Source organism: Acartia tonsa, chromosome 1, assembly GCF_053477335.1.
Source record: "Acartia tonsa isolate MP-2025a chromosome 1, ASM5347733v1, whole genome shotgun sequence".
Taxonomy (NCBI): domain Eukaryota; kingdom Metazoa; phylum Arthropoda; class Copepoda; order Calanoida; family Acartiidae; genus Acartia; species Acartia tonsa.
Genome location: NC_137260.1, coordinates 26,499,462 through 26,527,043, shown reverse-complemented (window position 1 = coordinate 26,527,043; position 27,582 = coordinate 26,499,462). Strand labels below are relative to the sequence as shown.

The 27,582-nt window shown below is 29.6% G+C and overlaps 1 protein-coding gene across 2 annotated transcripts in view; it reads left to right on the top strand.

Moving 5' to 3' along the window:
- The window catches only part of LOC145316218 (3',5'-cyclic-AMP phosphodiesterase-like), a 125,510-nt gene that overhangs the window by 16,358 nt on the left and 81,570 nt on the right, over positions 1-27,582 (top strand). The window contains exons 3-6 of one of the 2 annotated variants that reach the window (XM_080156579.1): positions 4,852-4,912; positions 13,127-13,166; positions 13,501-13,588; positions 22,145-22,237. In XM_080156579.1, the coding sequence (XP_080012705.1) occupies positions 4,852-4,912; positions 13,127-13,166; positions 13,501-13,588; positions 22,145-22,237 (282 nt within the window). Of the gene's footprint in view, positions 1-4,851; positions 4,913-13,126; positions 13,167-13,500; positions 13,589-18,980; positions 19,116-22,144; positions 22,238-27,582 lie in introns of those variants that run through there. The other variant, XM_080156590.1, reaches the window with a different exon arrangement.

Below are 27,582 nucleotides of genomic sequence, written 5' to 3'. Positions count from 1 at the left end.
TTTATAGTGTAAATAAATTAGTGTATAAGGACTTTTAAAATTATGGTTGATATTTTCTGAAAGATTAAAATTCTATGAATTATTTCCCATTGTCTGAGTTAGTTATGTCTCAATTATTAAAGCTGACTATGGGGCTTGAAAATTGAGCAGAACTATTAACATTAATTTCATACAGCATGCAACAAATTAAGCCTGTACTAAACTTAATCATAGGATAAGAAATATTACGTGTTTGTGGATTTTAAAATATATCTGATAGTAATCTTGTAGTATTTTTACTAACACCTCTCAAAAATTAAAGTTTTACTTTTTAGAATAAAAAAATTCTAATGTAAAGTTTCTTTTTAGTTGATAGTTCTGCTACGCTACTTATGGACATTTTCATCCATTCAAAGGAATTATTAAAAATTGCACTAAACCTTGTTTTTTTCAACAAGTGTTTTGATGTACATAATAATTGCATTTAGTAGATATTGCAGAAAGGACCATTAAAAACTTAAAAAGTGTAAAATATAATATTTAAAAGCCACTCTTAAAATGTATTTTTTTACGACAATATGAGTATTTTTTATATTTAACGTGTTCTCTTTTTCTCGAATAAAAGATTTGGGTTCAATAATGTTTCATTCGATTTTGCAGTAGTTTTAGAAAAAAAGAGTTAACATCTACAGGTCATTTTCATTATTAAAGTCTGGTGCCCACTCTATGGGATTTAATAATAGTGGTCTTGTCTGACATATTATCGACACGCTTGCATTTTTCTGTTTATATAATAATAACACTTTTACATTGACTAGTTTACATTTTTAAATAATTCATCCTTTTATTTGCAATATTTACTATTACTTACATATTTAAAGACTATTGTCCCTTGCTTCATTAAACTTGATCATCCTTGTTGCCAATGCTAACATAAAATCATCAATTATAATTTCTTCAAAAATATAAATTAAGTTTGAAATGGAAGGAAAAGATAAAGGGAGGCTAGAGCTAGAGGTAGCCCGGACCCATAATCAATCAGTATTCCAAATTAAAACTTTTAATTTAATTTATTTCTGTGTGTGTGTGTTGTCTGTTTGTGTGTCAGTTTTCTTTGCCAGCAAATAAGATTTCAGAGTCTAGCAGAGGGTTTCAAAGATGCTTTATCACATACTTATATCATATTTCATATTATGCAATGGTTGGCATCGATTAAAACTGTTATATTCTGGTTCAAATAACTTTAGAACCAACCATAGCTTAAACTTTCAGTCTCAGGGCTTATTCCCTATTTATATATTAACTTTAAAATGAAGAAGGGGGGGGGGGGGAGATAGGTCATTGCCCAAAAGCAAATTTATTTCCAATTTTTATCATTTGTTTTAATCCACTTTTTTAAAATCTTGCAAACTAATTTTCATTCATTACAGTGCATATAAGATAGAAAAAAGAAATGAAAAAGATTTTTTTTATTATTCCCAAGATGACAATATCCAGGTTTTATTTTGCTTTCTTTACACATAAGTTTTCATTCCAACTCAACTACATATGTATATTAATATCTATATATTTTAGATAGTTGTTACACCCTAGGGGTGGGAATATGAAGTTACCCACTCCCCCCCCCCACACCTCCTTAAATTTTTAATTTTAGTTTTAAATAGAAAAAACAAAATTCTTTTAAGGGAAAGTAATTTTATTCTATGGGCGATTTCACTTCAAAGGGTGGTGGCAACCTCTCCCAATATAGTTATAAAATTTGTCATGAACTTTGAGAAGCTACATTGGAAAGGAGAACCATATCGGTTCAGTGGTTATCGAGATCCTTTGTTACATACAGAATAACTTCCTGTTACTTTTATAATAAGAAAAGTAGATTAACTTTAGGGTATTTAGAGAAGCAAATAACCAAAAAAGAAAATATATTTTCATAAATAATTATTTAGAATTAGTTTTTAAATTAGTCTTGAAAATTTCTATTGTTCTTTTTATCTAAAATCTTTTTGAAAATTTATGTACATCCTATATTGACTGGACCGATCGTTCCACAATTTTCAGGGAAGTTTTCTACTGCCAAGAAAATGATTTAGCCTAAAGGATAGTGAGGGTTCCTTTTTAAAACGCAAAGGGGTGAGGTATTCTGTCACTACCCCTTTAAAGAATTGTATTGTACTTTAATACATAAGTTACATAATACTATACAGGGCTTGTGAAAGTTACTTATTCTTATTCTATTATTGTTGCATGTCCTTTATTAATTTGGTAAATTATGAGCTTGATTTTAAGTATGTCTCATCCTTGTTGTGTTTATTACTACCTATGACAACTCGTTAAAAGGACCAAAAATTTCAGAAAATATTTTCTCGTATTCATTTGAATCCGGTGGATAGGAACCGGTTCTCATCCATACGAAAAAACTATGTCTAGCATCGTATTATATCCAGCTTTCTACGAATATAAAAATGTACAATAATAAGATTAAAACCAGTTTTTTTAGCCGTTGCCTTCGGCACCTCGGGGCTAAAAAAACTAGTTTTAATCTTATAATTGTACATTCTATATCCGCGGAAAGCCGTTTATGATACGATGCGAGAAATAACTATTCTCGTATTCATTCGAATCCGGTGATAAGAACCGGTTCTCATCCATACAAAAAAAATATGTCTAGCATCGTATTATATCCAGCGTTCTACGAATATAAAAATGTTCAATCATAAGATTGAAACCAGTTTTTAATTATATAATTGTACAATCTATATCCGCGGAAAGCTGTTTATAATACGATGCGAGAAATAATTTGTGCGTAAAAATATTGCAAATTACTTTTTTCTTTTAATATACTTTTTGGATAGAAGATAAGAAACCACAAAAGACAATAATCAATTTTACACAATATCATGCAATGTGGCCAAACTTTTGGAAAGTATTTGACATCTTTTTGGGTAGAGTAGCTATTCTTCATATTTTCTGTCTGTTCAAACAAATAATTGTTCATTTGTGTTTAAAGATGGTGTCTTGAAAGTTTAAAGTTTTTATTGTTATTTTCTTTGCCTACTATGTTAGAGGGGGGAAAGGGTTAAATAACTGTATGTCCCCATCCCAAGGACCTTGTGCCGACTCTCAATTGGGTCTTTGAAAATCAACCAATGATGTTTTGAATATTAACACAGCAAAGTAGCAGAAAATAATTTTCTTTCAGGCGAAAAAGGTTCTTGGAAAAGGGGGCAGATAATTACCTGTACACTTACCTGTATATACATCTATACTATAGATCTGTTTCTGCTCTGTTAAACAATTTTAAATCTTATTCCCTGTTACAAATACACATATTAATTACCATGTTTCTATGTTTCTTTAAGAAAGTAATAAACCTATTTTTCTTTTTTTACTCATTACCTAATGTAAAATAACAATTGAGATATAAAAAATAGATTGAGGAAATTATATATGTACATTTCTTAAACATCAAAAAATTTACCTTTTTTATAAACGTGCTAAACGCGGGTCTAAATTAGTTGTACTTTCCTAGACGCTTTATAGAAAGAATGGGTTGGTTTCAGGCTATTTTCCTGACACCAACCGCCCTCCAATAGTAATATAAAAAAAGAAATTGTTGCATATTGTTGCATTCCTTTTTTAAAAGACTTCCTTCTTTGGATGGTGTGATTCTTTGTATAAAAAAATGTTTGAAAATATTTTTGAAATTAATCCATCCCATGTAATACAAGTATTTTCTAATAAGTAAGTAAATACAATAGAAAGTTTAGGTTTATTTCCTAGGAGAAAAAGAATGGATTATTGTAATATTTCTTTTCATTTCACCGTAAACTTTCTTTCCTTTTTGCAATTATAGAACTCATTTGTTGATTCTACAAGTTAGATATCTTCAGAGGTAGATAAATATGTATAAATATTAAGCAATTTGAATTATGTTTTTTTGTGTGTGAAGTTTCTTAACCCCTTTTTCACGCATAAATAGGAAACATATTTTAGTAAGTAATTTGTATTGCCTTTCGGCGTTAATGTATTTGGAGATTGTTGTATATACTGTTTGTGAAATTTTTTTCTAAATTGAAAAGTAAAACTAATTTTTTACAAAACAGAGAATATTAATACTAAATTGTTTTCAGTTTTTAAAAAAAATTTTTTGTCAGAAATTTAATTTAGATTAAGTTAATTGTGGTGTTACTTTTAAAAGGGTTCGGTATCAGCTCATCAGCCGCGACAAAGCCTAAATTTAAAACCCGTTTGGATGTTTTGGAATTTTTTAAGAAAAGAGGAATTACCATACTTAGGTCAATTTAAGACTTCTGGCTATTTTTTCTAATGTAAAAGGTTTATTTTCCTGAGGCTTACAGGCAGCTCACACGCGGCTGCCGAGCCCTACCTTTTAAAGGATTAAGCTACTGTTCTTCATTAGGAATTAATTATTTCACCTGTATAAAGTTTATGGATGCGATGCGTTTTTCGATGGTTATCTTGAGCTGCGAAAAAAATACCTTTATCGAGTTAATAAGATGGCCTTTTTGACTTTATGTTAAATTTTATTTGAATTTTAAATATCTAGTTTAGTTTACCCAAAACTCAGAAGCCAAGAGGTTAGGTCAATTGTTATTGGAATATTGCGGCTGCGACTGAGAATTCACAGCCTGAAGGTGGCTGCTCCTTATTGTTTCCATGATCTTCTTGGCTTAGGTTGTGCCTATACTTGTGGGTTGGATTATAAATATAATCCGTGTGGCCGACATAAAGTGTATACAAGCGGCTGATGTTTCAGAACAACAGATTACTTTCTGTTTATATTGAACCTAATAATTTGATCCAAAGGTCCAAAGTATCAATTTTCTTTCTAAATATTATTTTGTATTTCAGTCTGCATGTGCCTAGAGGAACAGGAGGTCATCGGAGAAGAAGTTTTCTCATGAATGATAAGGTAAACTATATTTGGGTTAACCAAAAATCTATCAAAGCTAAAACTAATAATTTAAATCTAATAATGATCACATTCAATGTAAAAAATTGTAAGCAAAATAAACCTATAGAGATGCTATGCATTCTGTATTGTTTTTCTTTTTATTTGTACAATTTGCTATAAATTTGTTACTTTTACAATATATTTGTTTGCATCAGATATTGGTTATGGATTCAGGACAAAAAAAATTGTGGGAAATACTGAAAAGAAAACTAAAATTTTCCTTGTTGCTTAATCTTATAAGTTGCTTCGCCCCTTGCTATAAGAAGCGAAGCGATTGGATGCTCTACTAATATATCTGTGTTAATTAAAATATCACAAATGGCTGAATTTATAGTTCTTGAAGAAAGTAAACTTTTTTTTATTTTCTACATTTTTGTATCCATGAAAATATTTATTAAGAAAGGATTATGATAAAAACGAGCATCTATCCTTTTTTGGCACGATTCTTGCTTTCTTCTCTGGTGAAAGATAATTTGATTAAGTTTTGATGGTAGAGACTCTTTTTGGCAAGTATTGTGGCGTGTGATGCAATATACAGCCATACTTATGCACTCTTATCATAAATATAGATAGATGAATAAATAGGTAGCTTATTCTGAAGTTAATAAATTACATATTTCAATAATTCTTTATAATACCTATTATCCTTTTTAGATTTCTTAGAAATTTAAAAAGAAAAAAAGCGATTTTAACTTTTTAGAAGGCATAACATAAACTGAAGAAAATCTGACTGAAAAGTTAAATGAAAATTACACAATCTTTAAGTTATTAAATGTGATTTGCTTTTATTATTATTTTTAGCCCTTTCTAATAAAAATATATTTTTAAACCAACTCATTTCAGTAGGGATAAGTTTTTTAAAAATCAAACTATTTATGACTTATAACTTATTTATTTGATAGATTTTCATTTGATATTATCATTCTTTGGTATTCTATGATTCCTGTCCATCACTCACTCTGATATGAAACATTTCTCAGTTTTTAAAGTAAAATTTTAGATTTTATGACTGGTTACTCTAAAATGTACTATTTACTCTAGCTACAATAAAAAAAAAAACTTGTGTAGTTTTCGTAGGGTTAGGGGTATTTTCCGGTGTTTCAAAGAACCTTGCCCCTCTACTTAAATTCAATTTAGATCTCTTCAATAACATGGTTTTATTAAAATATATAACACTAGCGGCTTCGCCCCTAGCATCTAGGGGCTTTGCCCCATGAGGTAATTTTTGAAAAAATTATAAAAAAAATCTGGTGCTGCGCACCACAGTCTCCCCATAATTTTTTTTTTTTTTGAGAAAGGGGGAATTTTCATTTTTGGGGGGGTTGGAGGTGTCCCACCCCCCAAGAAAATAGCTTTAAACCACCACAGGACCAATAGGTATATACCCTGAAGAGTAGAATCCGATCGGTTCAGTGGTTACCGAGATCTTAAGGGACAGACAGACAGACAGACAGACATCATTCTACTTTGTATTATAGATATAATTTGTAACCTTTCTTGTATGATGTATAATGGTACTAATAAGATATAACATAATCAGGATAATAAATAAATGTGTAAATACTCAGCTAATGTGAAGGATTGGTGGCTGCCAAGAGGAAAAGGTTGTTATTATTATCTAACTTGAATCTCACCATACTCGTACATCAATATCAAGACCTCAATGCCTTACATTTTATATATTCTTAAGTGATATACTTTTCAAACATTTTATAGCTCTACAACATACATTAGTGGGGTAGATAATTACTTTTTTATAAAGGATAAAGTGAATTGAAGAGTGGATACTCATTTGGTATGAGAATACTCTACACCAGTGGAAAAAAACATCTAATTTTGTTAGGTCTGAAAGCAAATAATGCTAGATAGTGGCTAAACTCAAACTTTTAGAACAAGGCAGCTTAAACGGAACATGAATAAAGGACTAAAAAAAACTTTTTTTTGTAGGATTTGCTACAAAATAATCTAAAAAGACTTTTTCATCCATTGTTTGTTTAATTCTTGCATGCTGCTTTCCAAAAATATTCAAGAATAATTCCAAACAGTTAACAAAACAATAAGCCATTATTTTCCTCTATATGCACTAGACATATTGACCCAAAACACCAGCATTATCTTGAATACATATAATTATTTATCATAATCATAAATATAATGATTATGATTGTTATTATAATAACTGTTTTGCTTATTGTTTAAGAGCTTAAGTGTGTATATTGATGATTATGCATATTTACATAAGTATTAAACACAAAATAGGATAAGATGCGCCATAATAGCAAGCTAGCAACATGCTCAAATAATTATTTAAATTTATCAATAGGGAAATAATTTTCTCAGGGTGGGAGGGGACATAGGGTTGTTTATTGCAATGGCCCCAAAAGTGTCATGATAAAGTTTTCTTATTCGTTGGCTTAACACCTAAGGGGACTATAATGCATTTTAATTCGTTAGTTCATTGAGTTGAGTGTCTAAATGTTTTAACCACTAACTATAATTTATAGAATTGATAATTTAGTGTATTATCATTGGGTATGTACAATGTACATCAATTTATTGGCCATTGTATTATCCCTTTAGATCCCTCTATTTTTCGATCGAACAAACATCCAACTAGACTTGTAACCATAACCTTTGTCTGGGAGTCCTACTAAATGTTTAATTTTTGAAGTTTTTTGCCCAAAAATACTCTTACCTAAAGACCAAGTTTATACCCCACATAAGATATACAGTAAACACATGGCCAAGATGAAGAAGTAAATGAAAATATGTGTACAAAAAGTGGTGCTATATAGTAGGTTGGTGAGATGATGTAGAAACTTTTATCATTCATCTTTACTCCGTATTACAGAGATACATGGAAAAGTAATAAAGCTTTTTATTTTGCCTTTTAAAAATTAACGTCATACTGCCTTTCCCATTGATCAATTAAAATATGTATTGACCGGCCATTGGTTATTTAGTCTGTGTATCGGTCTACCATTGGTCATTTGTATTGACGTCATTTTCTTTATAGGCACTATAAAGAGTTTAAAAAATAATTACTCCATAAGTATCAATATTATTCTTTCAGATATCTTTAATTTAATGTGTTAAGGTCTATAAAAATTGGTTAAACTTAATTTTATATTGAACCAATACTCAATTAAAGAAATGGTAATTTACTTATTACATTTATTGAATTAAGGAAAATTACATTCTAAAGACGTCTTTCCTTTATACTTGAGTATATAAATGTGAGAAAGATGTTTCAAACTTTCAGCTTTTTAAACTTTTACATTCAGTGTTTTATTATACAGATTTCTAGTCAAAATTGCGAATTTTCAAAGATTAATAAAATCAAGTATGATTTTTGTTTTTATATTTATACAAACAAACAAGGATGACAACATCCATAAGTTGAAAAGAATAACAAAATCATGGATGGACGTACTGATAAAATGATTCCAAAAGAAGATGTTTACTGTTCAGTGGTAAAAAAAATAATAATACATCTATAAAAAAAATTACTAACCTTTTTCATATTAACATTTATTTATCATTTTTATAACATGACAGCCAGGCTAACTAGCCAAGTAAATGATCTACTTGAATGTGAATGAATACTATATGCTCATTGGAATAGGGAATCTTCACTAAAAATGTCTTTAATAGCAGCTGGGAAAATTCTGCAGACCCAATTTTATCTTACAGATGACCAGACATTTTGATTATTAATAGAAAAGCTTCGCTTTTAAAGATTAAGTACAAATTAGGGATTATATCTAACCTCTGATTTGAATAGATCTTGGATTTATAATGCACACAAAGACAACGACAAGAAATAAAGAAAGAAATCATACTTGTTTTATTTTGATATACAGTGTGTTATTTTTATGAGAACTTTTTTGAAAGCAATTTTACCCCACTTATAGTTATCAGAATTTAATAATTAATGGCTTATTTTCTTCGTTTTTTAATGCAATTAATAGAACACCAAAAAAATATTTCAGTTTTTATTTAAAAAGTACAGTAAAATCTGAAATTCAAAACTTAGGTGTCAACATCTAAAAATGGTTTTAGCGCATTTTTCGTATGCTCAAATATTCAACCTTTTGCAAGAATGGCTGATAAACACTTCAAAGTTGAGATATAGAGCTAAAAATGTATACAGATACTTGAAGGTCATATCTCAACCAGGGAGGGAGTACTGGCCCCCAAAAAGTCGACTACAGAAAATCCAATTTTTTTCTTACAAAGGGTAGAAGATTTAGGCATAAGAAAAATGCGCTAAAACATTTTAGATGTTGACACCTAAGTTTTGAATTTTAGATTTTACTGTACTTTTTAAATAAAAACTGAAATATTTTTTTGACGTTTTAATGATTGCATTAAAAAACAAAGAAAATAAGCCATTAATCGTTAAATTCTGATAACTATAAGTGGGGTAAAATTGCTTTCAAAAAAGTTCTCATAAAAAAACACACTGTATATTGATTTACTTTTCTTGTGTGTGTAAGAAATGAAATATGAAAGTAAATAAAAATAATATGCATATATCATATACCATAGAAAACTTATGTATTGTTGTAAAATCAGGTAGTTTATTTAAAACTGTTTATTTATTTTTGTAGCTTCTCCAGTGCCCTATTAAAACTACTTGATTTTGTGTCTGTGTCTGCGATTTTTTTTATATTTATAAAACAGGCTCAGTAATAACTTGATCGAGGTGGTCCTCTACCAATTGTATGTATTTAAAAAGGTATTGCAATTCTTAAAAATATGGAATTTAGCTCATTGAAATAAATTGAAATTAAATCTTTATGCTGTCTTTTTTATTTAAAGTAGAATACTTTTTCAGAATTTTAAAGTGTTCTATGTTGAATATACTATACTGGCAACTACATTATGTATTCATAGGTGTGTATGGTAATATTTTCTCAAATATGTATGTATGTGTGTGGATTTACAAATTGAAATAAAAAATTCAATTCAAAATTTCTTTTTTCTAGTCAGGAAGAAGGGAAAGCATTTGTATTTTTAATTGTATTTCTCAAGGAAACTTATTTTTTGGTGAATCATTCAACGGCTTGTGTGTGTTTGTGTGTGTTAATAATTAATTGTAGAAAAGCTTCGCATATAAAAACTAAAGTTTTACGGTTGATGTATACGCAAATTAGAAATAGAACATAAATTTTACTATTAAAATATATCTGAGGTCTAATATCCCAATATCAGCTCAGAACGAAACTACTCTATAAGTTTACATAACAGTTGTATTCTGTCTGTTAGATAAATACATGCAAAAGCAATGCTTAAATACAATGGTTTGAATTGTTCTATTTGCAAAATATAAAAGTCCATCAAATTATCTTGTTCCAAAAGTTTCGTTAATAATGCTTTAATTTAAATTTCTTGTTTACACTTCAATCTTATTTCAACGAAAATGTATTTCTGGAAATTACACTTATTTCAAATAAAACTTATACGATATTAAAACAAATGAACAATTTTATATTCCACATTGAATGGCTTGGGAAAAATAGAGTTTTGGTCCTGAAAGGTTGCGTGTTTATACAATTTATATGAGATTCTAAAGAATTATTCGTTTATATCTGCTTTTCATGAAAGCTCTCAATTATTTTCTTTTTAAAAAGTCGAGGAAATGATATAAAAGTACTAATTAGATTAAGAATTTCTCTCTAAACTAAAAATGAAAGAAGACCTGCAAATTATGTATCCTACAATTGAAAAAGAATGAGTTTGTCCAAATGAATATTTTTTTTGTAATTATTTCTGTTTATTTTTCTTTCTCTTTCTATCTCTCTCTCACTTTCTCTCTTTTCCTCTTCTTTTTCTTCCCCCCCCCCCCATCTCTCTATCTCTCTTCTTTTTCTTTCACCAACTAGATTGAGAGTTAGAGTAGCGTTGCTATTTAAAATAAAATGAATTTTATAATTTGTTTCTTTGATACGTTTTAAGAGTATGGCTTCTAGTCAGTCACATACCAATTTTGATATTTATATCACCTTCACAATTTTTGAAAATTGTGCATTTTTAATTGCTTTCTTTTAGTAAGTCATTAAAATTACAAAATATCATAGTTCAAATTCAACTTTTATTAGCATTGTCAAATAAAATTTAATGTCTCTTTGTGAATTATATTTCGTATATTTATATCCTAACTTTAGGAGCCAGAATAACCAAATACCATATTTGACTTTAAGCTGTAAATAAGCAAAGCTACACAAAGCACGAGAGCAAGGGGTGTAGTTTTCGCCTAATGTTTAATATTTTTATGCATAGTTTAAGCCTTAACACCTTTTATAGCTTCTTTAAGGATAACTAGTGCAGCTTCTTTCATAAGTCACATTTAAGCAACAAAACTACTCTTTAATTCAGGGTTTATTAAGTTTTGCACTAAACAAAAAGAAGTATATTCATAATTTAACAATAGTGTTTTGAATTATAATAACTTAATAAGCTTTACTCTCTCCACCAAAATGTATTATATCAAAATTTGATCTAATAAATCATCTTTTTTATGACTACATAAAGCTTCGCTGTTCATAGGCAATATTGTTTCTTGATTATGTTAGTACCAGAAACAAAATATTGAATTAATCTGGAGAGAAGGAGATCAATTGCTTTTGAATTATTTAAAATTTTTGTTTAAGTAAAAAAATTCAGTCTTAAATTCGATATGGATGTTTGTTATAGTTATTCTGTTGGGGAAATATTGCTATCAAAAAAGTTTTTTGAAAAATTAGCTTGGCGGATTTTTTAAAAGGTCATGTTTAAGAGCTTAGCTTCTTTATAAGTTGTCATTATGAGTCTAGATGTGTGATATTATTTCATTAACCGACGGGCCGAAGGAAAGACAGACTAACAAAATTTATAAAGTTGCTTGATTTTGCAGAAAATAACACAACCATGTTTTGCTCTGTTTTGTTTTGATTTGAGCCAACTATCTATAGACAAATACACAGTTAGGCAAATCAAAAATTTATTGATATTACAGACAAATTCATAGTCCAATTTATTTCTCGTATTCATTCGAATCCGGTGGATAGGAACCGGTTCTCATCCATACGAAAAAACTATGTCTAGCATCGTATTATATCCAGCTTTCTACGAATATAGAAATGTACGATCATAAGATACAAACCATTTTTTTAGCCGTTGCCTTCGGCACCTCGGGGCTAAAAAAACTAGTTTTAATCTCATAATTGTACTTTCTATATCCGTGGAAAGCCGTTTATAATACGATGCGAGAAATAACTATTATTGCATATTTGGTTAATGTGTTTTTTTTCGAGTATTCTAATTTTATAAAGAGGTATCATTACTAATGTTGCGAACCAAACTATTAAATAAACTTTTTAGCAAAATTAGTTATTTGCCCTTGTACTTTTTAATTTGTACATCCTTACATTTTCTGACTAATGTGTATCTGTCATATCTTTATTACTTGGTCCAGTAGTCTGTTCTAGATAATAGTCCCTATTTTCTGGACCGTTTCATTATAGGTCCTAGTATGTTTTTTTTTATCTCGTATGACAGATTAAATATTAAAGAGAAATGACCAAAAAGTAAATCTCACAACTCCCCCTTCACGAAAAAAACTAATAATTGATATAATTATCACAGCTGCTCAACTGTGCTAGAGAGAGTAATAAAAATGATATTGTAAACTGTGAGTAATTGTCAATATTAGTGAGGGGTAATAAAAACTAGGACAGCTATAACTTTTTACATTGAATTATCACGTGATGGTTATTTTCATTACAAAAATTATTGACTTCAGGAAGTAGAATATTATTTCATGAAATATAATTTTAATGACTATAAATAAGATTATGATATCTTTTGTTATTGTTGCTATTTTCTTTCAGCTATGATTATAAAGAATTTAAAACGTTTGGTAGGAGTTGATCCAGCCATATAAAGAAGAAAAATAGCTAAAAACCGGCCAAAATAACAAACTACCTAGGGTTAAATGTTGACTATATGGCTTTAATAAAAAAGATGATCTTGGCTGATATGATATTTACTTGATATTTTAAATGTATCTTTATTTCACAATTTTATATATATGTTGATAATCTAATGACGTATTACCAATGCTGACTAATTAACGACATTTTTTTAAAGGATAATCTGCAAAAAAAAAACCTCTTTTTTTTCATTTAGGATGGAGAGGATGACAGCAAGGAAGAAGATGAAAATCCAGGTAATAAAGTAGCTTCCATGTATTTTTTATTTTAAATCTTATAGTAACATGAGAAGATTAAAGGTCCTTTTAAGTTTTTGGTGATTTGAATCAAATATATCTGTTTAAACAACTCTTAAAGTTACTTTGCTGTAAATAAATTCATTATTTCTAGAGTAGAAAACACTAACTATGAGTTCCTTAATCCTGTTATATCTTAAAACAGTACTAGCATTTTCTCCTGGTAGCCTCCCCTAAAATAGTCAAAAACCTTCCCAGGACCTATGAGAAACTGTAAGAAAGCACCATATCGGTTCAGCGGTTAGCGAGATCCTGTGATGCCCATATATTTTAGGTCGACGACACAATCGACATAATCGACAGCTACAGTTACCTCGCATTGTTATTCCACGACATGGATCTTTTCCTCATCAAGAACAAGGGTAAGTCAATTTCAAGTATACCTTCGAAATCGATTAATATCCGGTAGATTAGAACCGGTTTTCAGCCATACTGAAAAAATACGTATAGAATTGGATTATATCCAGTTTTCTACGAATATAAAACTGTACAATCAAAAGATTAAAACCAGTTATTTAGCCCGTACCTTTGGCATCTCGAGGATAGAAAAACCTGGTTTAATCTTATGTTTGTACATTTCTTTGTCCGCGGAAAGCTATTTATAATACGATGCGATGAATAACTATTAAAAAAGTAAAAAAAATAGAGGGGGCATTAGATATATGTTTTCTTTTAAATCGACAAACGAACATTAACACTTGAGTAGAGTGTCAGAACTGAATAATCAGAATGTAAATATATTAAAGTCCAACAAAACAAAATTGTAAGTAGATCTGTTGAAAAACTGCTTAAATACAGGGTATTGTTTAAGGACATACTTACATTTTTAGGACTTGATTATAGAGATGCTTCGCTTATGACAATGTACTTTGTTGTCCTAGGAATAAGTATTTCAAAAAATCAGACAAATCGGATAATTTCATCACATAAAAATTTGTTGTTAAGAAAGTTAAAAAAAAACAACATGTTCAAAATGGACGTACGGACTTTCTGGTAACGATTATAGAGTTGCTTTGTCTTCTTAATCGTACCTAACTCCTATAGGAATCATCTTGCAAAGTTTGAATTCGATAGGGCAATTCTAACATGTCTAAATTAACGAAAAGAGCTATCTGTTACGGACTTTCGGACGTACGGACGGACCGACCCTAATTACACGATACAGACGAAAATATTATCTATCATTGATGTTATTAAAAACAAGGTAATAAATAATGTATTTTTATACTCACAAGCCAAATTAACTTTTTCCGGTAAACAAAATGTAAAATGATATAATAAAATTTTTTGATTGCATTAAAAATGATTTGTGGATCAAAAGCGAAGCACTGAAACGGTAGGACAAACGGAAATTTACATTTGTATAGCGTCAGAACTAAATAATCAGAATATAAATGTACAAGAGTCTAACCAAAATTGTAAGTAAATTTGTTGAAAAACTGCTTGATACAGGATAATGTTTATGGACATACTTACATTTTTTGGACTTGACTATAGAGTTGCTTCGCTTAATACATTACACTTTGTTGTCCCAGGAATCAATATACCAAAAATCAGATCAATCGAATGATTAGATCACATAAAAAATTTGTTGTTAAAAAGTAAAAAAATTATCATGTTTAAAATGGACGTACGGACATTTTGGTGACGATTATAGAGTTGCTACACTTTCAAAATCGTACCTAACTATTAAAGGAATCACCATGCAAAATTTGAAATCGATATGACAATTCTAACATGCCCAAATTAACAAAAAAAAGCTATCCGTTACGGACGGACGGATGTACGGACGGACCGACCCTAATTATATAAAAGCTTCGCTTTTTAAAATTAATTTTAAAAATTCAAATACATTACTAAATCTACTATTGATAATTGGACGTAATTTTCCTACTAAGTATAATAATATAATTAGTGAACTGTTGAGTATTAACACCTAGAAATCTTAGTTAGAGGTCATTTATTTGCACAGCAACGAGGAATTATAACTTTAGGCAGTTTCCTGCAAAGTCTTATAGAAGTCTTTACATCCCCTTTCCAAATGTAAATTTTATTATAAGGCCCCATGGCTTTTCTTCTTTTCCTTTCAAAAAATTAATTACATATCCCTTAATTGCCAACAACCTTATTTTAAAAAAAGGTTGACAAAATCAAAAAAAAGCCATAAGATATTATTTACAGTATTAGTTAAAATCTTCAAGAAACTTTTAAGCCTCTCGCAAAAAGCAGTCTAAAATGATAAATTTTCCTTAAAGTATAGCGTACATAATCATTTGTAATCAAGTAAATCCCATTTCTCGGTTATTACCACACATACACATACTAAGTCATAGAGAAGCTTTGGTATTTTAAATAGAAGTAATGGGTTAGACTACCACTTTGTATACAGTAGATGAAAGGAATTTGACAAAAGTTGCTGGTGGGGGGTTGAAATCATCTGTAAGAATGCAAAAACTTGTAAACAAAACAATAACAAACTCACAGAAAAAAATTAAAAGAGGATTACCAGGAGGTTAAGAGAATGAATCAAGTCAAACATTTTTACATTTCTTCATTTAGTTTTTCCATAAAAGCAATAAAACGTTTATTAAAGGGAAGCTACTCTAATAATCCTATATTGAATGGCCAGGAAAGTAAAATTAAAGACACTGATAGCCATTAGAGTAATCTTTTTCTCGTTATAGAGCAAGTTATTGGTTACAAAATCGTCCTTGTTTTTATTTAAAAGACTAATGCATGCATTTCATTGAGCTGAATAAAAATGCATGACATTTAGTTTAATACATTTGGCCATATTTTTACTGTCATTCATTTAACATCGCTATATTATTTCTAAAAGATATAAAACAATTTTTAATCATATCGAATACACTAAATAGATAAGATAAGTCCTTTCTAGGTTAAAAGCTATTAGGCAAGGAGAGATTGGATGGCAGACAAAGTTAAAAATACTAGAGAGAAAAAAATTGAGGGAGGGGGACTGATTACCCTCTTGCTATAGCTACTTATATGTTCAAGGATTATAACTATTTTATGGAGAGAGTAAATACTTCCCTCAACCCCCCCCCCCCCCCCAACCAACCTCTACAATCCCCCAAGTGCCCCAGATGCCTCTTGGGACGTAGCTGAAAGTTTATTAATAGATAAAATATGCCTTTTTTTTATAAATTCAATTAATTTTCAAATGCTGTGCTAAAGTCAAAAAGTAAAATGCTCAGAGATTGTTCAATAAAATTAAAACAGGAAATATATTTTGTTTCGTTTCCGTATCATTTTAAACTTAAAAGTTAAAACAAGTGTTCTTATTTAATTTCTAATCAATATTCTTTAAAAAATTTCAAAACACAGCCTTTTTTGTTTTATTCTTTTATTTGAAATTGAGCGGTGAATTAACTTGCTACTATAAACTATTGAGGACTGCAAAGCATCTTATATTGTAAATGCTACTTAAACTACACCCAAATAATCGGCTTTCTTTTCAGCTTTTCTACATACTACGCTAATTCTCTCGGCCCAATAAATAAACTTTAGTTTGAGGTGAAGTGTCTATACAAACATATATATGTACAATATATTAGGCGGATACTATCATTTTTTATAACTTTCCATGTGCTTTGAATTATTAGCCCGGTGAATCATTACTCATTAGTTACATGGGAAATCCAATTTTGATACAATTTACTTAGAAATAACAAAGGCCAACTAAATAGGACACAAGTGTCTTGTAAATATTATTTCTGAGTCACCTGTACCTTATTTGATAATGTGAAGTTGTTTCAGTAAAAGAATATTTGTTATTTTATCATGACGGAAATATATTGTAAAAAAAAGTGATTTGTTTCATATTTCTATGTTAAATTATTCTATAAAATACTTTTTATTACTTAAATGTATTTTAAAAGTACACTGTAATTAATTTAGTTTTTAATTAAGTTTTTATCAAAAATGTTTGATGTGATTATGTGGTCAGAAAAAAAGGACAGACGATGAGTTGATAGTAAAATTTTTCTATTTGCATTTTTAAATAAGTGCCATCTCTATAACTTTTAATTCCCGCATTTTTGGCTACACATTTGGAATATATTCTATTTATTATTTTGCAAGGTAAATTACATGTTTCAGCGGTTTTTTTTACACTTATTAAAAGGATAAGTATTTGTTATGTTAATATAACTTTATATAAATAAAAGACAAAATGAACTTAGTAAAACTAAAAGTCCCCACAAAACAAATTATAGAGATAGGCCAATTTGTAATAAACTATTATCTCAATGTCAAAAATGTTTTAGTTCTAGATTCTAATGTTAATTTTGATTTATTTTATTAGAGGGGAAATTATTTTTTTATATAAAACTCTTAAAGCATTTTATTTTTTTAAAAAATGACAGAAATAATAATGAAGAAAAAATCTATTAATTTTCCTTGTACAGTACATTCCTATGGACATTCCTGTCCCAGTTATACATTCATTCCTCGGAAAGTAAAGTTTGAAAAGTCAGGAAATTAGAGATAGGAAAATAATAAAAAAAATATCCTTCCAATACCTCCAAAGTACATATTGCTCCTTTAAGAGCCTCAAATGTTTTGCTGTACTTTTGGGGTTTTAATTAGTTTATCTGCCATTTTCCTATCTTTATATCTCTGTTGCAAGTTGTCTGCCCTTCAATTTTACACACATGTACACTAAGATCAGCGATTTAAAGGGATAAGACAATGGCCGATACATGATGTACATTCCCAATGTTAATGCACAACATAACCCCTTCTGTAGATTTCAATAAGTGGTTGAAACGTCTGAACACTCATCTTATTGAATAAACCAATCAAAATTTAATAAAGTCCCCATAGTTGTTAAGCCATCGAATAAGAAAACGTTAATTCAAAACTTTGGGGACTAGGTCCATTGTCTCCTCACTCCCTCTGGATAAATCAAGCGACGGTAATAACATTTTTTAACCAACCATTTCCTCAAGTTAGGAAGACTTCCAAACATGAAGTCCAACCCCCAACTGCAATAATGCTGATATGTTAATAGCAATTCTATTGTCAATTGCAAATATTTATTGCATTTTTTTACATTTATTTTAACACCCCTTTATCCCTGGTCAATATATGTAGGAAGAAGGAATTTATGTCTGTTACGTTTGATTTCATAGAAAAATTTGGATTCATGGAAAAAAAACTAAATGTCAATTCCAAAGTTGATAGATAATAAAAAATATTGTTATTTGTGATATTTAAAGTAATTTACCCTTTAATATTGTAAGGACAATACGAAATATCAAAGACCGAATTCTAGGGTAAATATTCTAAAGAAAAATACACCACACATTGTAGAATAGAACAATAAACTTAAATTCAAGAAATAAACTGCAGTGACAAACTTTGTTGTAACGACTGTTTATTAGCAACACAAACTTGATATTACTGACAGACGGACATACAAACAAATGATAGTTATACTTACATAGACAAATATAGCTTTTTTAAAAAATTTTATTCATAAAAATAATTTTTATCAAACATATGTTTCTTAAATTTGTCCATGAAATTTTATAGAAATTAATCATCTATATTTAAATTAAGGATGACCTACTTATATTGCACAGCAAATAATGATTCCTGTTATCTTTCAATTGAAATTGCAAATATTTTTTTTGTAAATTAATTTTATCTTTTTGTACTGTTACAATTATAGTGCTCTCTTGAAAAAATACTATATAAAGAAATTCTTAGAAAATACAATTTAGTTTCAGATTATTGATTTACAAGTGATTGATATTTAATTTAAGTGAAATTTAACTACAAAACTAATATGAGTTTAACTCGAAGAAAAATCAAATTTGACCGCTTGATTAGCTGTCCAACTCAATATGATTTAGAAATCTGGTAAGATTTTTTGTTAAATCTCCAACGACAGGACCACAATAATTCCCCCACCCAAATCACTATGAATTTTGAAAACATTGTGCCGGTTTTTTCTTATATAATACACTAGCGGCTGCGCTCTCGTAGCAACTAGGAACTCTTCATTTTAGTGGGGCAGATGAATAACCTAAAGCCATCCCTAGACCTAAATCTAAAAACAAAATAGCCTAAAATCTCCCCTGGTCTATATAAAGCTTTCCTTAAATGGATAACTCAATCTGTTCATTTTATCGAAAGATACAGACAAAATAAACCTACTACGTTATATACTAGAATACAGGAAATACAAGATTCAATTCAATTACAATATATCCTTTATCTTATAACTTTTTAATTATAAATCTATGGAACAATTTCAGCAAAAGCCCAACTTTGATTTGTTAGTCCCATAAATTGTGGAAATAAAATGTTTCCCAAGACAATTCTGATTAAATGCACCAATCAGGAATAGAAAGAACACTGTGTTTTAAAAAAATGTGTTGATGTTAAGGAAAAATAAATCGTAAATTAAGGTCATTGGTATTTTGATCACATAGCTATCTTAAAAACTTCCATGATTCCATGAAAGAAATAAAAATAAGCTTGAATTTCATTGAAAAAAAGTAGGAAGGGTTATCTCGAGACAGAGATACAGTTCCCATTTTTTTGTATGTTTATCTACGATAAAGGTATAAGTAAGCTATCATGGATGATTTGTAAATTATATTTTTTTTAATAAAAAAAAAACATTTTAAAGATATTTAATGATACACCTATCCAACAAGATAAATACTTGAAACCAATAAGGTAAATGTTGTGTCTAGGTAGTTATACCCATTTTTTATATACATTTTATAGGAAGCTCTCTGTATTGCCTTTAAAAAGATAACGTCATACAATACAAATGACCAATGATAGACCAATACACAGACTAAATTACCAATGGGAGGCCATGCCAGTATACATTTAAATTGACCAATTGTAGCCACTATAAAAAGCTTTATTCTAAATCTATCTTCAGTAAATTCAATGCCAAATCTAAACTAATGTTACTTTTGCCTTCATAATATGATATGATAATAGATACTTATAAGCTTTACATTTGTGATTCACTTGGATAAAATACCCGCGAAAAAATATATTATTTTTTTCCTGGAAGCAAATGAAGACAAAGAAATTTGTAGAGTAGGATACGTTTGCGTGACCCGAGCTCTGACAATGTTTTTATACAATATCAGAATCAACCAAAACTTAGTACCAACATAAAAATTTTGACATTTATGTACAGCAAAATAATGCTTTGTATTTCATTATTCGTAAATAACGATAATCAAATTGGGAGGTAAAAACCAGCGTTGCGGAGCCGTTTGATTTTGGTGTGGCTCCGGTTATGGCTCCGACTCCGGATTTGGCTCCGGCTCCGATCTAAAATCAAGAAAAACTCGACATATTTTTTCCCCACGTCTATTTTTGACTTTTGAAGGTTTTAAAAGTTTAATTTTTGATAACAATGGACTTAAAAAACTTAAAAGGGGCCTTTGCACATTTATAAAAAATCTCTTTACTTATCTATTCCGTAGCCGGAGCCGTTTTTTAACTAAAATTACGACTCCAGCTCCGGCTCTAGCAAAATATTGCGGCTCCACGGCTCCCGGCTCCGCAACACTGGTAAAAACTATAAAAGTAACCCTTTTATTGCTTTAATTTTAACTTTCTGTATATTCTAAAGAAATGGCTGTATAAAGAAGTGATTATAATTTTAATGTTTTTAGTATACACAATACACATATACATAATTATAATGGTTATAGCTTTTAATAAAATTTACTTTGTCGACATTTCATCATTATTTACACCAAAAACACAGTACAAATCTTTGGAATAATTCTTGTCGTAAAAATTGGACAGAAAGTTTAAAACAGAATGTAACCAACAGAAAAATAGGAAAAATAAATGAATAGTGACGCAAAATATAGTTTTTTTGTAGCAAGGCTACTCTACAAGCCTTCAGAGTCTCCTGAAGTATCAGTGTCTATGAAAACAATTGACTGATAAAAATTGTCTTCCTTTCCATCGAAATTTTTATTTTGCAAACTCAGGCATTACTTGTTTTTTAACGTTTAAATTTAAGGCACAAAGAACCATTCTTCTTTTCTTCCATTTCCAGTATAGCTCAAGATCCAATTATTTTCATCTGATTTAAAGCCGGCTTTGTGCCATAGTGAATAATGAAGATCCGCTGTCCGCCCAAACTAAATATAATACGATGCTGTAAATAACTATTCAACCATCTATTTTTTTTATTTTTTGACTTCGTATAAAAAAAACTTGCAAGTATTGAAAGTTTTTATTCTTGTTTTCATTTCCCTTCATTAACTTTTTAAAAGTATTGAAGTGTAGCACTTAAGACGAAAACAACAGCGGGGGTTGATTGGCTAATTTTATAAAGTACTTTCAAATTTCTTGGTTCTGTTACATGGGCTCAAGCAAACCGGGTGTTACATTATTCTTAAGACAATTATAATTTATAATTTTCACGCATTTAATTATGATCAAAATAATAAGATTATGATATAGATTAAAATCACTAGAAATTATTTGAAAATTTAATTCTACACATATTTTCCGGAAAATAAGTATTTTATTTACATCTATGATTCATCTAAAAATAAACAGTTAGTTTAAAATATAAGCCATCTGTAATAATTTATTCATGTAATTCAACAGTTTTAAATGTCAAATATTGAAAAGTTGATTAAAAGTTTTGGAATAAACAGAAATATATACTCACACTAATAGCGTAGCATTTTTAAAACTTTAGTAATGATTTTTTTCTAGGGCTATTTCTCTTTGGAGTGTTGTGGTACCCTCTCCCAAAATAGTTAAAAACCTTTCCAGGATATATAACAAGCTACATTGTAAAGGAGAACCTAACAGCGGTTGGTGAGATCCTGTAGTACAAACAGACAGATAGACACATAGTTACTTTTATATAAATAAATTATTTTTAGCAATAGCCTGGACGAGAGAGGTAGCTGCGAGGCACTGCCAAGTTTGATATTACCCCATAATCACGCTCACAGGAGAGAAAGCTTTCTATACAGGTAAATCATTATTATAGTGTAGGTGTGATGTTTTTTTTACTAGCTACTTCACCCCTAGAGCCTCTAGTCTCATTTTTTATTTGGGGGGGGGGGGGAGGATATTTTTTATAGTTAGGTTGAAGGTACCTTCCCCTAAACATTCCCTGGGCCTATGAGAAATTAGACTGTAAATGAAAACCATGTCGATTCAGTGATTAACGAGATCCTTCGGTACACAAAGACAGGCACAAATAGATAATGTTACTTTAATGGAAGGATTAACGGCAAAGCTTTTATATTATCAGCCGTAGACTCTCATTATTCTATAAAAAATCTAATTTTGATGTAATAACCAAAATATTTTTAGCATAGCTACTCAATTAATAAATCATACGCCAAATATACCTTGAAAACTATATAAATATTTATAAAAGGCTTGGCTTTAATGAACATTCTCATTCATATTTTTTATTTATATTGCATCATATTAGCAAAGTTTCATATAATGTAAATATAAATTTAGAAAGAATCTTTTTTTGTTTGGGTTTGTAAACAAATTAAAATATTAGAACTGACAAAGATTTAGGGTTTTCCAGTAGGGCTCCGAATCCGATTAATTTCCGGTTGATTAAAACCGGTTATGAAAATTCTGTGATGGAAAAATCATTCACTTAAAGCAAAAGAACAATAATATGAATCAAATACTAAATATTTTTTTTTTCAATCCGCGATCAATTGTCTAAAATACCATATGATAAAACTTACACTTATCTAACACAAATAATGCACTGTCAGTACTTCTTTATGAGAATTGACGTTTTAATGTTCTTTTAAAGATTAAAAAAGTTTGAAGCTTAATACTTTCTCTGTATATTAGATTTAGCATATATTATGCTAAGAAACAAGAAAGATTCATTCAAAAAATTACGAACCTTTTATCACATTTAATTTTAAAATTAAACATTCTTGTGATATTCTCTTTCTTGTGACAAACTTAACGACCAATATTAAATGATCAACTGGAATAATAATTTAATTTTTGTGAGATCAGTGCATTTGAGGGTTGGGCTGGAAAGGAATGGCGACCTTTTTATCTGCATCCCAAATGTTATTTTAATTTATTTTGCTTGTTTATTATACCTTTCAGGTAAATTATAGAGTATCTTCGCTACCAAAGTAGTATCGTATTCCGTTTTCTAAGATTACACTTTTTGTGCAAATTTAAATATGTGTAAAATCTTTTTATAATTATGAAAAAAATTATAACAAAAAACTCATTCTCCTTTTGGATATGAAGAATAAAAGCTAGTGTTGCAACTACAGTCTTGATACTTGAAAGAGTGTGTTTTCCCATTAAAGGCTTCCACGTCTTATGATGTTTTTGCTTGCTTGAAGCCTATCTAAAGCATAGAAAAATCTTACACACACACAAACAAACATTTACTCAGAGAATCTCGTTCGTGTTTTTTTATCCGCTTATGCTTGCCCAGACAAGAGGTTTTATTCTTTAAAGTTCAGAATAAAATTTAAAAACGGGTGTAAGATGATAATGTTCAGATGTTTTTGTACATTATAATATGATTTATTTAACATGGAAAGGTGGAGGTGTTGCCCCCCCCCCCCCTCCCCACAATAGTTATTAATCTTCCCTGCACCTAAAAGAAGCTTAACTGTTAGAGAACAATATCGGTCCAGTGGTTAGCAATATTTTAACCTACAGACAGATATATACTCACACATAGACAGACATACTGCTTCTTTTAGACACAATACAATCTGTCCCGATTTTGTATAACTTTTGCGGAACATTTTTCCAGTTACGTCATATTTTTCTTTCCCGAAAAAGGGAAGGGGGAAAGAAAAAAAAGGGAAGGGGGGAAGAAAAAAAAAGATGGGAGAAAAGCGGGTTTTCCCCATCTCTTTTGAAGAGATTTTCTTCCCCCCTTCCCTTTTTCGGGAAAGAAAAATATGACGTAACTGGAAAAATGTTCCGCAAAAGTAATACAAAATCGGGACAGATTGTATTGTGTCCTTCTTTTATATGAGGATATAAAAAAATAAGCTGAGACTTTTCCACTGTTTAATGAATACTGCCCACATGCTAACACATATAGGATAAGATTTGATCCACCTCAGCCAGATTAGCTTGTCATGTGTTTGGCAAAGCGGATTATTTCTAGCTATTAACATAACCTTATTTCATTCTTTCCATGTTTACTTTACGTCATATTTGTTTTCCTTTTGGAAAATTAAAATGTTTTGATTTATGCCTAAAGCATTTCATCAAACCAGAAAGTACAAGGGCGATTGTCTGTCAAAATGTCGTAAAACATTGAAGTAAATTTATTTTCCTAATTGTTATATAAAGATCTTAAATTTTTCACACAAAATTGTTATTCAAATCATTTATCTATCCATCTATAAATGTTAAGTTAAAAAAAGCCACCAGGAACACACTAAAGGTTTATAAAAAAATGTTTAAACAAATTCAATATTATAAATATTCAATATTTCCAATACCCACAGAAAAAAAGTTTTAGATTAATTTAACTTTTACATCTCCATCCAGATTCAATTCATCATTTTAGTTATTATATTAAGAACAAGATTTAAATTCCAGAATGTTTAATGTTTATGCTCAAATAATTTTTATCTAATCCACCTTTCCTCTAACATTATTCATATTGAATAGAATATGTAAAAAAAAGAACCAATTATTTAGTTATTCAGTAATTTAATGTAGTAAGGTCTTTTTGTCTGAAGCTTAAGATCTCAATGACTACTGAACTTATTGAGTTCTCCAATTTATGGAAGTTTCACATACATCTTAGAGTGTATTTAGGCGAATGTTATTTTAAGATTTAAGTCTTGGGCAGGTATAGTCTTGGGATGGTTTTAGGCAATTTGTTCATTTTAAAGAATAAAGAGACCCTAGAGGTAATTAATATATTGCAATCACTGTACACTATAACTAGTGGTTGCGCCCCTAGCATCTATTGGTACTGTATTCGAAGATGAGGGGAGAGACAGAAAAATAATTCAAACCAACATATGCAAAGCTTAAAAATTGAGTTCTTAATTGGTTCAATGAGATATTTACGGACAAACAAAAAACTTTACTACTTTATATAATAGGATATTCTACAATAAATGTCTCATAGAAGAGCTTTGCTGATATTAAAATAAGAAAGAATGATTGATATATCTTTATTTCTTCTTTACACATTGGTATTTTGCTTTTATATATATGTTGGGATCTCTTTTTATGACAATAGAATATAATATATATTCAAGACGACGTGAGATGACTTTTTATCCAGGATTATTATACACTATTAATTATATACAAGTGGCTACGCCCCTAAAGGCCTCTTGGTACAATTTGGAAGTGAAGGAAAGAGGGTCAACACTAAAATTTAATTTTAGTTTCGGGAAAATTTTTTTTTTAGGGGAGTACATTGTTGTCTTAGATGATTTCCCTTGGGAAGGTGGTGATACTCTCCCCCAACATTTACTTGTTCTTTGAGAAGGAGAATCATATTAGTTCAACTGTTAGCGACATTCTTCGCTACACAAACACACAGACAGACACACAGGCAATCATTCTGTTACTTTTTTAAAAGCAATTTATCTATTTGAAATTAATCTTTAAACCTGCCTTTCATCTTATTTATGCATAGGCATACAAGTACATACAAGAATTTGGGCCCTGGGGGGGGGGCATAGATTTTTAAATTACTCTTTATTTATTTTGTTATCTTTAAAAAGTGTTTAAACTTTCAAACTATCCCTAATTCCCTGAATTAAAACGTTATAATCTAATTTAAGTTGATAATTTATTCATGAACGCTATTATTTAGTAGTAAAATAATTTGGTTTAGGTTTACAAAGTTTCATTTTCATATATTAGGATTTTCTGAAGTTAATTGTGAGGTTCCGTGAAAAATATAATAATTCTATATCCAGTATTTCTTGAATTAAATGATATGATATGTTTGTAACTATTAAAGGCTTGATTAGTGGATTTTAACAAGATTTTACTTTTAAGTGAAGCTTTTCTTTACATTGTGTTAAAATTATGTCAAAAATGATCCATGTGATGTAATAAAAATGAGGGATTATCCATCTCTTTTTTAGGTTTTCTTTCCCACTTCCGCTCTCATCTCCCTCATTTTATTTCGTCACATGGAACATTTTTAACACAATTTTAACACAATTTGGGCTTTGTCTCTTACAAACAAGAAATGATCATATAGAAAAAGTTAAAGCTTATTTAAAGTTTGTTCTTGAATCCAACAAGACAAGGTTACCCTTTAAAAACAATTTATGCATAAACGCTCAGATTCACACACGCAAAAACACACACAGAAACACCTACACACACGCACACTCATAAAACTATGACAAAAAATTATAAAAACAAATTATACTGAAGTAGGCTTTTGCAAAGGGCTCGGCAGCCGCCCATGTTTAAAATGGCTTGTCTAAGATGTAGGATTGTCGAATGGTATTTTGAAAAAGCACTTCAGCCTTTAAAGGTTTTGCTTCAAATTATATTTGGAAAAAAATAATATCTATAAAGACAAATTACAAATTGCTGATTTGCTGGCTGCTAGGTATTGATTTTTGAAGTGTCAAAATTAGCTGTGACTGCGAATTTTCCAAAACGTTGCATGAATACAGCAGCGGCTATGAAAGACTGAAGATCCTGGCTTGCCCTGTTTTGACACACACACACAAAACAAAAACACACCTTACACCTGCGCACACCTGTCACAAAATATACTTTCTAAGCTTGTTATGTAACCTATCAAATTCAATTTAACATTTAACTTTTTAATGCTTAAGAGATTTAATTTCAATCCCGAGTCAAAAAATAATGTATTTGCTTATTTGCCTTTCTGTCATTCTAATAGCTCTTCCCACATCTTACAGACTTGCCTCTTTTCTCTAAGGGTTATTCTTTGTGATTTTTGTTTAAGATAAAAGATTTTGGATGGTGGCTAATAAAAGTCACTAATAACAAATTATTTTCATTTTTGCGGTCAACTCTGTTTAAATATTTTTTTTGAGATGCACTATCCCTGAAATGTATGAAGTATGTGTGTTGCGATAAGGGTTGGCATTATCGTTTACTCTCTCGCTCTCCTTGCAGGCAATGTCACAAATAAAAAGCTTGGGTTTTAATGCGCTGAAAATTGTGGCTTCATTTAATTTATCATTGGTTGGTACCGGCCTTAAGAAGAGTTTTTGCATCTTTTAAAATTAGTTGTAATGATTCGCCATGTTTGCAGCTAACGATATCAAACTCCTTTATATTTTTTTAAAGACTAGGTATAAGAAGAAATCTTATTTTTATTAGTCCA